This window comes from Mizuhopecten yessoensis, unplaced genomic scaffold (assembly GCF_002113885.1).
Source record: "Mizuhopecten yessoensis strain PY_sf001 unplaced genomic scaffold, ASM211388v2 scaffold10619, whole genome shotgun sequence".
NCBI lineage: Eukaryota > Metazoa > Mollusca > Bivalvia > Pectinida > Pectinidae > Mizuhopecten > Mizuhopecten yessoensis.
Genome location: NW_018408637.1, coordinates 363,018 through 376,654, shown reverse-complemented (window position 1 = coordinate 376,654; position 13,637 = coordinate 363,018). Strand labels below are relative to the sequence as shown.

Genomic DNA, 13,637 nt, shown 5'->3' with positions numbered 1-13,637 from the left:
TGCCTCTGACCACTGTCATTGACCAATGCTTAAGTGTGCCTCTGACCACTGTCATTGACCACTGCTTAAGTTTGCCTCTGACCACTGTCATTGACCACTGCTTAAGTGTGCCTCTGACCACTGTCATTGACCAATCCTTAAGCGTGCCTCTGACCACTGTCATTGACCCATACACTGGGAGAAGCCTGGCCTTATAATGTAACTTTGAATGAATCAGGATATTTGTTTATAGATCTATTTGTGTTGGATGTGTGTAGTGAATGACAGGTCTGCCAGCAGTTTAATGGTTGTGAATGAAGTTGTATCTGTGATATATTAATCAACAGATGCCTAAGCATTGTCTCATGTTATCAATCTGATCAGAAATTAATGTTGTGAACATAAAACAGTGGATTTGTACATTTTTTGAGTGTGGGGATTGAGGAGTGAGGAATCTCAATATAAATCAATGAACAGGATTTCCAATAGATGTTCAATGAACAGGATTTCCAATAGATGTTAAGTTTTTATAAGGAAAGAGGTTTGGAACCAAATGTACCAATTTTGTACAATTTTATTTCTAACATTCTGATGATGGTAAAAACAATGATTTATACAATTCAAACAAATAAATTGAAACAAAAATAATTCAATGTGTTGATATTATCCATTCGTTCAAATGTTTAAGAATTACATTACTGGTATAATAATATTCAATTATAGCCTTTGGCTGAGGTCGATACCTGGATTTATCGACCAAGGAAGATATATTGACCGAGGACACAAAAAAAAAACACAACAAAAAAGCTACAGAAGGGGGACGGTGCAGTGGTATGGAGACGGGTCATAATTCTATTTTTAGAAACACCCAGTCCTTCAACAAAAAATGTGCACTCCAAGTCATTATTGGTTTTCATCGTTGGACACGTGATGCATTTCTGGCCAATTACTTATTGGGAATAATATGAAAAAAATAATAAGTTTTATCAATGACATACAAAAAATGTATTGGTTCCTTAAACAGTCATAGGATGAAGAGTAATAGAATCTATAACTCCTGTCTGAAATCTCAATTAGAGGGTAAGAGTTTTGAGGTTCAGTATAACACTTGGATGAGTGTTAAACCTGATTTATTTTTCATCTGGAGGATTGAGATTTCTGTCTAGATCACACAGAAGTTATTATTATATTACTCTAACACTTCCCTACCATAAAAAAACACATACATGTACTGCCAAATTGTGATGATGAACCAGTGCACCTTGCCATCATCAGTTCCATATGGAGTGTGTGACAAAATTGAGGTCCTGTTGTGTCATGGTTACACTGCATAGAATAATACCATTTGATGACATGAGCCCTTTTGTTTAGTGGTGAGAGATTTCTTCAGAATAAAGGCTTGTATGTATTGTGTTTAACATGATAAATCCCCAGCAAAACCTGGAATGCATCAGTTAATTGTGGGGAAAAATATACACAAAGTGAACACCAGAATGATGAAAGGTGTAAGAACCCTATATACAAGTCTTAAATTACACAGAATAACTACATGTACTTCAATTAATTTTTTCTTGATTATAAGTGTACAGCGGTCTACAGACTAAAATGTTCTAAGAACAATTGGGCACTTCCTGTATCTACTGAAAGAGGATTGGCCCCTTAATAGTAAATGGACAAACATGACCATACATAATTTTCTTTACCAGTACTAGGGGGTGGGGTATCATACACAATTTGGTTTTTTTAGTAACTTGTCATATGTTGCATGCGATGTCGCCTGAATAATGGGTAAAACACAAGATAATAAATTGTAAAATCCCTTTTTAATACAAAATATGTAACTGTCTTTCATAAATATAACATAACACAGAATACAAAAAAAAAATGTTATTTTATAGCATACTGGGCCTAACACCAAATGGTACGACTTTATACATCATCACTTTTAATTTATCATACATCAAATATCAAATGGTATTAATTTATCATACATTAAATATCAAATGGTATTAATTTATCATACATTAAATATCAAATGGTATTAATTTATCATACATTAAATATCAAATGGTATTAATTTATCATACATTAAATATCAAATGGTATTAATTTATCATACATTCAATATCAAATGGTATTAATCACCAACAATCTAGAATGTGAAACAAAAATCCACAAATGGAAAAGTTCACATCAATTACTGTAGCAGTATGAATTATTCAAATGACTTCTATCATACATCACAGTCATACATTTCACAAGCTTTAACTTCATTCTTTGATTTCCCATTTTAAGCACAGACTAGTACACTGATAAAGATCACAGCCAAAAACATCTTGAAAGATCTCTACTGGCCAAAAATGGAGACAAGATCACAAATGGTTGTTAGGGAGACTTTCTAAGTTCTCCGAGATAGAATTGGTAGTTCCTTTTTGAATGACAGTTCACTAGATCCTGAATGACAAATGCTTGTTTGAGAGATCTTAATTGGCAGGTTCATCTCCAAATGATTGGCAGGTCAGGGAGATCTTAAATTTCACAAACAATTTGCCAACGGTTCATCCTGAGATCTAAAAGTTCACAAACAACTTGTTCTAAGTTCTCGCAATTCATAAACGATTTGAAGGGAGATCTGTACACTTCACAAATGCATCTCGTACCGACTGTGCAGAGTCAAGACATCCATCAAGATTTGAGTGAGAGAACGCGTCACCAGCCAGTATGATAGGGGGATTCTGGGACAAGACGATACAGCCCGGCTCATCAGCGTAACTCTTATGTACCTGGAACAGGGATGGAATAAACCATTGTATCAACCACAACAATAATAACAAGAGATCCCAGAAGGATCTTGGCGCCCACCATTGTACCATCTTCAGTAGTTCTTTGTTAGTTTGATCTTTTCTCTTCTTTCCTCTAATCTGTTTGATCGAGTCATGTTAACAGTAAATGCACCTCGAGGTAACTTTTGATCTAAACTTTATACTGATGTGTATATAAAAGCCAACCTTCAAAGTGAGTTTATCATTTCACATATATACCAGTACAGTATTTAATGTGAAAGAAATAGAACTGATCATTGCAATATGAGAAAGATCTGTTAAGTTCTTCTTTCGGTCATTTTGTTTTTATGATCAGTCTAAAAATAAAAAATGCGCAGCTAAAAATTAAGAGGAACATACATATCGAATTTGTGAAAGACCCCTCAAGTTCTTCCTGAGAAATAGCGCTAACAAACCTTCAATGTCAAAAAGCAAAGATGGCCACCTGTCTGCCATTTTGTGTATCTGATCAGTCTCAAAAGTAAACATGAACAATAAAGGACCATGGGGAACCTGCATAAAAAATTTGAGAAATTACCCTCCAGTACTTCAAGGGAAATAGCACTAACAAACCTAACTATCAAAATCAGCGATTTGTTTATTCGATCAGTCTCATAAGAAAACATGCACAACGACAGACTAAGGGGAACCTACATGTCAAATTTGAGAAAGATCTCTCCTGTCCTTATTGAGAAATAGCGATTACAAACATTCACTGTCAAAATTCAAGATGGCTGCCTGTCGGCTATTTTGTATATCTGATCATTCTCAAAGAAAAACATGAACAATAAAAGACCATGTGGAACCTACATATAAAATTTAAGAAAGAACCCTCTAGTACTTCCTGGGACGTAGCACTAAAAAAACATAACTGTCAAAATCCAAGACGGCTGCCTGTCGGCCATATTATTTTCCTTATCAGTCTCAAAAGAATACATGAACAACAACTGCAGACCAAGGGAAACCTACATGTCAAAATTGAGAAAGATCCCTCCAGTACTTATTGAGAAATGGCAATCACAAACCTTCACTGTCAAAATACCAGATGCCTGCCTGCCAACCATTTTGTTTATCTGATCAGTCTCAAAAGTAAACATGCACAACAAGGGACCAAGGAAAACGTACATATAAAATTTGAGAAAGAATTGTTTCAGGAGGGACAGATCACAGATGCAGGGTGATTTGAATTCACCATCTGATGATGGTGGACTAATAAATTGATTAAATCCTATTGAAATATATTTGAGACAATGAGTCTACTTCAATAAATGTACTGGGTAACATCTTATTAGCACACTTTTAAAGCAATAAAGCACGAACAATTTACCTGAGAATATCTCCACTTGTGACCTTTGACCTCAGCAGGCTCTGGAAGATCAGGGAGTAGCTCCTTCACATGTTTCATTATAATATCCTTCACGGCCTCCTTGTCCTCCTCCAGGTGATTCATCCCGAAGCGTACAGAGGTGTGGATTACAGCAGAAGGACCAACACTGTCGCTGTCTGTGGGTAACAACAGAAACATTACCATCGCTAACCTTCTAATTATATTGTATAATGAAATCCTGATTAACTTATAAAGTGTGTTGTCGATATCTAAATTACCATTTTTCAGTAATATTTGGCAATATCAGCTAACTAGAGACCAGAGATGACAGACACCTTGTTATTTCAATAGATTTGAAATTGATGATCTAGATAGAGCTCCATGTGTTTTGTTCAAAATAAACAGACTCTAGTATACATGGATCAATATGAATGTTATTCCTTGGTTCTGATTTCATTTTTTTCTCCAGATTTGCATTATACTAGGAACTTTATAACCTAACTGCTGTGGAATACACTTCATTTGGACAAATTCAGGCCTAATGCATCTGATGTTGTTTAAACTGTTTCCCATCTTGATCTGATATTTGTTCAAATTTACTCAATGTGGTATGGATGTGCTCACTGGGTCGCCGTAGCCTGAGGTAAAAAACTGGGGCACCACCCTATCATGTATAGTGATTTTCAGGTCCTGAAGTGCTCTTGTCATTTGTCATATTAGCACAGGAATTTTTCCTCATTTTCTTATTCCAAAAACTTAATAAACAGACCATTCAATGGTTTTCTCATTAAATATCATATAGCAGTATGTCACTATTTTAGCAGAATACTTGTGCTGGCACACTTGTGAAAATATTGAAGTGTTCTGTCACCCGTGAAATAGAAATGGTATTTAATACAGGGAAAATTACAATGAGGGAATGAAGCCCAGATTTACAAGGTCTTAACTTTTGTGATTTTGTGGAGGAAGCCAATTGAATGCTGTAAATGTGTTTTGTGCTTAATTAATTAAATACTTACCTTTCCCTCTTTTCTTGTTATCGATTGCTATGTAACACACACATGGGTTGTCTCTGAAGTACTTCACTGCCCATGGGTACGACAGTGTTACACCTGGATTATAAAAAAGTCCCACAGCAAACCGCATGGAGTAGGATACATTCTCCAGATTTTCTTTGACTTTAGGTTGTGAATCTGGAAAGAAAAGAAATATAAAAACTGATATATTGTGCCAATTTTTTAAAATATCTTTTGAATTTGTATTTATTAACCATTCCTTGATTGTTCTCATACTGTAAGTCTTGTATATGTTCATATGACATACGATGTACTAGTGCATATTGATATTCCATACAACAAGTGTTAAATGTTTATGTTCCTTACAAGGATATCAGAAAAAAAGAACACAAGTTATAGCCCAGAATGGGTGGGGTGGGGGTTTAACTGCTTGCACCCACCCATTCCTAGGACACCCCACAGATTCCTAGGACATCCCACCCATTCCTAGGACACCCCACCCCTTCCTAGGACACCCCACCCATTCCTAGGACATCCCATCCATTCCTAGGACACCCCAACCATTCCTAGGACACCCCATCCATTTCTAGAACACCCACCCATTCTTAGGACACCCCACCCATTCCTAGGACACTCCATCCATTCCTAGGACACCCCACCCATTCCTAGGACATCCCACCCATTCCTAGGACACCCCACCCATTCCTAGGACATCCCACCCATTCTTAGGACACCCCATACATTCCTAGGACACCTCACCCATTCCTAGGACACCCCACCCATTCCTAGGACACCCCATCCATTCCTAGGACACCCCACCCATTCCTAGGACACCCCATCCATTCCTAGGACACCCCACCCATTCCTAGGACACCCCACCCATTTTTAGGATACCCCACCCATTCCTAGGACACCCCATCCATTCCCAGGACACCCCCATCCATTCCTAGGACACCCCACCCATTTCTAGGACATCCCACCCATTCTTAGGACACCCCACCCATTCTTAGGACATTAAAGTGGGAAGCTTCTTTGTGAGCAGCAGCAATCATAGCATAATATTCTCAATGAAGTTCCTGGTATAACATTACAAACATTTCCTTATTTTGGGCTCTACCTCTCAGCACCAAGGGGGACGACCCATTCCTTGATATATCATCTCTGATTCCATAGCTGTTCCCAAACTGGCTTCATGAAACAAATTGATTGAAAGATTTGTCATTAGGACGTAGGGACTAAGCATATGGTGCCTTGATTATGACTTGTGTATGAATACCCAAAGGTTGGGCCAAACTCTGGGGTAAAAGTGATCCTGCTATCTGTATAGCCTTGTGATTGCAACAAGAGGCCCAGGGGCCTTAATAGCTCACCTGGTATTTTATTTTTCAATTTAAAACCTGCTGAGTACCATTCAGGTTTATCAAAGGAGTACAAGAAACAAAGTTGCAAGAAGAATTACATATAATTCTGTTTTGGTGGGAAAGACACCAAGAAAATGAGTTTCCATGTTATGTCCCAATTTTCCTCTATTTCCCCTATTGGGCCTCACATGCATCTTTTTATACAAATTAAACAAATTGATTTTCCCCCCTAAGCATGCTTCAGACCACATTTGGTTTAAATCCCTTCATTTATACAGAAGGTAAAATAATTTTCTCTATTTCCCCTATTTGGCCCTGCTCCTCTGCCTGGTTGGGGGGCACATATTCCATTTATAAATATTCAATTCCCTTTGCCCAAAGATTCTCTAGAACAAGTTTGGTTAGGTTAAAATCCCTTCAACGGTACAGAAGGAGAAGGATCTTTAATGTTTTCCTCTATTTCCCCTAATGGGCCCCACTAATCTGCCCCAAAGAAGGGGAATCCACACACCTCAGTTTAAACAAAATTGATTCTTTTCTCCCTAAGCATGCTTCAGACTGCATTTGGTTTAAATCCCTTCACTTGTATAGTAGGAGAAAAAAAATCCTCTATTTCCCCTATTGGGCCCCGCTCCTATGCCGCCAGAAGGCCCACACCCTCCGTTTATACAAACTTGAGTCTCCTTTGTCCAAAGATGCTCTAGGACAAATTTGGTCAAAATCCTTCAATTGGTTGAGGAGAAGATTTTTAAAGATTTACCTATTTTCCCCTATTTGGCCCCGTCCCTCTGCCCCCAGGGGGACCATACCCTCCGTTCATACAAAACTGAGAACCCTTTGGCCAATGATGCTCCAGACCAAATTTGGTCAAAATCCCTTCATCGGTACAAAAGGAGAAGGATATTTGATGTTTTCCTCTATTTCCCCTAATGGGCCCCACCCATCTGCCCTTAGAAGGAGGCCCACACACCTCAGTTTATACAAAATTGATTCTTTTGTCCCTAATCATGCTTCAGACTGCATTTGGTTAAAATCCCTTCACTTGTATAGCAGGAGAAAAAAAATCCTCTATTTCCCCTATTGGGCCCCGCCCCTCTGCCCCCAGAGGGGCCACACCCTCCGTTTATACAAACTTGAGTCTCCTTTGTCCAAAGATGCTCTAGGACAAATTTGGTCAAAATCCTTCTATTTGTTGAGAAGAAGAAGATTTTTAAAGATTTACCTATTTTCCCCCTATTTGGCCCCGCCCCTCTGCCCCCAGGGGGACCATACCCTCCGTTTATACAAATCTGAGAACCCTTTGGCAAATGATGCACCAGACCAAATTTGGTCAAAATCCTCTGAGCCGTTCAGTACTTCCAGGTAGTAGCGTTTTAAAGGAAAAAGTTGCCGGACGCCGGACGCTGTGGCATGGGATAAGCTCACCTGGCCCTTTGGGACACAATTCTCAAAACCAAATTTAATCAAATTAGCCATTATAGCGAAAACTGAACAGTCGGACGACAACTGTTGTTTCATTGACCTATGAAAAGTTAATGAAAATCTGCTAAATAGTAGATACTGACTGATGAGATTTCTGATGGAGCCGTCCAGCTGTAGTATCTGTGGAACTGGCATGGTCAGTAGGACTCCATCACAAACTTCTTCGTTTCCTTTCAAGGTTGTCAATTTGACTTTTGCATCCTCTATGTCAACCTTTGCAACCTGTTCGTCAAATCCTACCTCAGCACCTGATATTAACAGAAGAGAAAACCTGAACAAAAAAATTGTGACATAACTGTTCCCTAGGACAACCCATTACATACATTTCAGCAACTCACATTACATGCTATTCCATATGATCTGTGTGACTATTTTACAAACTATACATCCATATACAGTATACCGTTATTACAGTGGAGTCCTACATTGTGTATCGGACTGACCTCTATGTTTGTACCATACTATTGAAACTAAAGGAAAAGCTTGGCCAGGGTTTTGATATACATTGTTCTGCCACTTACCACTATCGGAATGTATTTAACAAAATAGTGTCTTATAATAGCTGCTAGAGGAAGTATTGGACCAGAGGGATGCTATCCTCCTCTATACAACCATAGACAGTACCACATATAGCTGTGAGTTAGAGGAAGCATTGGACCAGAGGGATGCTATCCTCCCCTATTCAAACATAGACAGTACCACATATAGCTGTGAGTTAGAGGAAGCATTGGACCAGAGGGATTCTATCCTCCTCTATACAAACATAGAAAGTACCACATATAGCTGTGAGTTAGAGGAAGCATTGGACCAGAGGGATTCTATCCTCCTCTATACAAACATAGACAGTACCAAATATAGCTGTGTGTTAGAGGAAGTATTGGTCCAGAGGGATGCTATCCTCCTCTATCCAAACATAGACAGTACCACATATAGCTGTGAGTTAGAGGAAGGATTGGACCAGAGGGATGCTATCCTCCTTTATACAAACATAGACAGTACCACATAGAGCTGTGTGTTAGAGGAAGTATTGGTCCAGAGGGATGCTATCCTCCTCTATACAAACATAGAAAGTACCACATATAGCTGTGAGTTGGAGGAAGTATTGGACCAGAGGGATGATATCCTCCCCTATACAAACATAGACAGTACCACATAGAGCTGTGTGTTAGAGGAAGTATTGGTCCAGAGGGATGCTATCCTCCTCTATACAACCATAGACAGTACCACATATAGCTGTGAGTTAGAGGAAGTCTTGGACCAGAGAGATGCTATCCTCCTCTATACAAACATAGAAAGTACCACATATAGCTGTGAGTTAGAGGAAGCATTGGACCAGAGGGATGCTATCCTCCTTTATACAAACATAGACAGTACCACATAAAGCTGTGAGTTAGAGGAAGAATTGGACCAGAGGGATGCTATCCTCCCCTATACAAACATAGACAGTACCACATAAAGCTGTGAGTTAGAGGAAGAATTGGACCAGAGGGATGCTATCCTCCTTTATACAAACATAGACAGTACCACATATAGCTGTGAGTTAGAGGAAGTATTTGACCAGAGTGATGCTATCCTCCTCTATACAAGCATAGACAGTACACCACATATACCTGTGTGTTAGAAGAAGTATTGGACCAGAGGGATGCTATCCTACACATGTACCTGACTGCTCGACGAAGTATTTGACCACAGAACTGATGCCATCAGGAGCGACGTACTGTGCGATGTCATCCCCACCAAACTTATCGCCTTCTATTACACAGGTAGATGGCTGCAGTAGTCCCTTGGATATCAGCTCCTGATGTATACTACAATAAACAACATTGTAGGTCTGATACAATGTATATACTGGGCCTAATATACAGATGAAGTGACATGGTAGGATCATGATAAAATCTGCAGCACAACATTGGTTCCACCATATGATTATAATGTATAATGAATTAGAATACATCTAACTTGATATATCTTTGTTTGACCTCAGCTTGCTCTTGAAACAATGTGTGACTTGAGACCTTCCTTTGTCAGACCTTGGTGTACTGTTGGTTATAGGTGTGACTAGTGACCTACCTTTGGTTAACATTGGTGTACTGTTGGTTATAGGTATGACTTGTGACCTTCCTTTGGTTAACCTTGGTGTACTGATGGTTATAGATGTGACTTGTGAACTACCTTTGGTTAACCTTGGTGTACTGATGGTTATAGATGTGACTTCTGACCTTACTTTGGTTAACCTTGGTGTACTGATGGTTATAGATGTGACTTGTGCCCTACCTTTGGTTAACCTTGGTGTACTGATGGTTATAGATGTGACTTGTGAACTACCTTTGGTTAACCTAGGTGTACTGTTGGTTATAGGAGTGACTAGTGACCTACCTTTGGTTAACATTGGTGTACTGTTGGTTAAAGATGTGACTTGTGATCTACCTTTGGTGGACCTTGGTGTACTTTTGGTTATAGGTGTGCCTTCTGACCTTCCTTTGGTTAACCTTGGTGTACTGATGGTTATAGATGTGACTTGTGCCCTACCTTTGGTTAACCTTGGTGTACTGTTGGTTATAGATGTGACTTCTGACCTTACTTTGTCAGACCTTGGTGTACTGTTGGTTATAGATGTGACTTGTGATCTACCTTTGGTGGACCTTGGTGTACTGTTGGTTATAAGTGTGACTTGTGACCTTACTTTGGTTAACCTTGGTGTACTGTTGGTTATAAGTGTGACATCTGACCTTACTTTGTTGTACCTTGGTGTACTGTTGGTTATAGATGTGACTTGTGACCTTACTTTGTCAGACCATGGTGTACTGTTGGTTATAGATGTGACTTATGACCTACCTTTGGTGGACCTTGTTGTACTTTTGGTTATAGGTGTGCATTGTGACCTACCTTTTGTGGAGCTTGGCGTAGTGGAGGTTGATGGAGATGTACTGGGCACCCAGATCAACAGTGGCACTTTTTCCCTTTGAGCAGCGGCTTGTTGACATCCGTCCACCTGAACGGGTTAATAGAAACAATGATAAACAATGAAAGGTTTCTCTTTCATTTGTGATTGGAATCTCAATATTGATGTTGATATCTGTTAAACATAGGTTTGATTCCCAGTCTAGCCATGCATTTTCTCTCCTGTTACAGTAGTACCTGTGGTCAACTCTAATTGTTTCAAGTACTGGGTGTAGGGTGTACACTTGGCAACAAAGATTGTATATAGTTCTTTCTCCCCTACTAGACAGAGCTCTCTGCCCATTTCCAGTCTGGGAAGATTATTCTGTCTAGACCTAGGTTAAAGACAATGGAATTCCCAGTTATAACAATTGTATAATACATAATGTCACGTCTATGATGCACTGATGTCATGTCAACAACAGCAAATCAAGGAATATAACTTAATGAATTTTCTGAAAACTGTGCAATCATCATAGGTTTGTGTTGCATGAAATCACCACTTCTTTTTGAGGTGGGAGAAAAATAATACTTCTCCTCTTCCGAGTAACTATAAACAGAACAATCTATATGTGATAAACATGTATATATCTCTGCTCAGGGTAATATTCTTATGTCTGGCCCTCAGGAAATCCTCGAACTACATGTTAAAGAGTCTTACCCCTTGGGATGAGATGTTCTTGTCATACCCCCAATGTGGGGAGATCGAGATTCTTTTATTTTTTGAAGGTAAAGACTTGGACCCCGACTTAGAAAAGAAAGGACAAATGTAACGAGACTGGACTGGGTAGATTGCTGGCGACCAGGTTGTGTGTCCATTTACATATATATATAGATTAGATGTCACGTGTCTGGCCATGCATTTGACCTCTGCTATCAAAATTATGCCAATAAAATAAAGACAAACAGTACCAGACTAGACTGGATCGATCGCTGTTAACCAGGTCGTGTGTCCATTTACATATATACATATATATATATATATATAGTATAGAGGTCCTGGGTCTGGTCATGCATTTGACCTCTGCTATTAAAATTATGCAAAAAAAATACAGACAAACAGTACCAGACTGGACTGGGTCGATCGCTGGGGACCAGGTCGTGTGTCTGTTCATAAATAAATATAGTTAACAGCTAGGTCCCAGTTCTGGCCATGCATTTTACCTCATAGTTTAGAGGTCCCGGGTCTGGCTATGCATTTTACCTCTGCTACTACAACAGTTACTGTTACAGTGTTGCCTGTGACCAGAGACGTATATAACACATGTGTTATATACGTCTCTGCTGTGACCAACCCTTGTGTTAAACATTTGGTGTATGCTACAGTTTTTTTTTTTTTAAATGGACTGTACCTGTTCCCCTCGACTTGTCAAGAATCTTGACAACGGCACCCTCGGGTAAAATTTTCCGCAACAAAGCAGCAGATGAAGCCCCTGTCATCCCTGCTCCAACTATTACCAGCTTTTCCATTGCAGTTTTTATCATTATGATAACCTGCCCCGAGTCTAAAAGTCACGTGGGGAGAAACGAGGTCTTATGCAAGTTTCAAGGTGTTGTTACCCTGGGCGCTGACATATTGGGTAATGTAAACAAGGAGCCGGGCCGTGAGACATAAATCCGGAACTATCAGCAGCCTAAACTTTGTTTCTGGTTTACACATCAACAAATTGAACCAAAAAGGACCTGTTACAGGAACAAAAGAATTTTGCCCACAAAGCAATTTAACCATTACTGGGTTATATTTGTGGCTCCCTAAGACACGACCCATGAGATATTTTTGAAAAATTAAAAAGGTCCCCAGGGCATGTGCTATGAACTATTTAGTGCCGCCTTCCAAAGGTGTACGACAGGGTTCACTTTTTTGTCCAAGAAACTATCGAAACAATGTTTTACGCTATCAAATAATATTATATTATTTAAAGTACGATCTGCTGCAAATTATGAACTCAAATACGTTACAAAAAATTGCATAATAAAAAAATATAAAATCTTAAACTCTAAATATGTTGGTATTTTCATACACTTTTTTGCTACATCAACTGCTTTACGGAAGCAAAACACCAATTTTGGGTTCTTGTACACCAAAAATCTTTTAATATTATTTGGTGCATTATGTTGAGATACGATAGTGAAAATTTCAGAAAATTTGAGAACCGGTAAATTTGTCATATAAATGTTAAGTTGTAGCAACGTCTATTTCCAAATAAAATCCAACAACCTTATGATCTATAGTCATGTTTGATCATTTAACAATATGTCGCACCAATTTATCATCGCAACTGATCAAATTTTTATCAATTAAATCTGCTGCTCATGATGAGCCCAAATATAAAGCTAGATGTTACAAAATAGAAAAGTTATGCGGCTCACACGCATACAAGTTAAGTATGTTATGTACATTTTTAGTTGTTTCGCATCTTTATGGAAGTGATAGACATATTTCCGATTTTTGTACACCAACATACTTTGGATATTATTTGGCACATTATGTTGACCGACGATAGTAGAAATTTCGAAAAAATCGGTATGCGGTAAATGTGTCATTTTAAGGATAATATGTGTATGACCAATGTCAAAATAAATCTTTAATAACTTCAGGTTAACGCAAGTATTTCATAATTATATACTTTCATGGTGGATGATATGGTTCATAGTAGAGTATGACAGTTTAACTTAACTAGGTAGTTAAAGGGGGGAATACAGCAAAAGT

General features: G+C 38.7%; 1 protein-coding gene across 1 annotated transcript; it reads right to left on the bottom strand.

Moving 5' to 3' along the window:
• Window positions 1-2,004: 2,004 nt before the first annotated feature.
• On the bottom strand, window positions 2,005-12,501 carry LOC110461431 (renalase-like). The gene is made up of 7 exons (XM_021514876.1): window positions 12,280-12,501; window positions 10,874-10,979; window positions 9,650-9,795; window positions 8,071-8,235; window positions 5,148-5,321; window positions 4,129-4,304; window positions 2,005-2,762 (listed from the first exon to the last, which is right to left on the bottom strand). The coding sequence occupies exons 1-7, from the start codon at window positions 12,410-12,412 to the stop codon at window positions 2,589-2,591; spliced, it is 1,074 nt and encodes a 357-aa protein (XP_021370551.1). The 5' UTR covers window positions 12,413-12,501; the 3' UTR covers window positions 2,005-2,588.
• Between the last annotated feature and the right edge of the window lie 1,136 nt (window positions 12,502-13,637).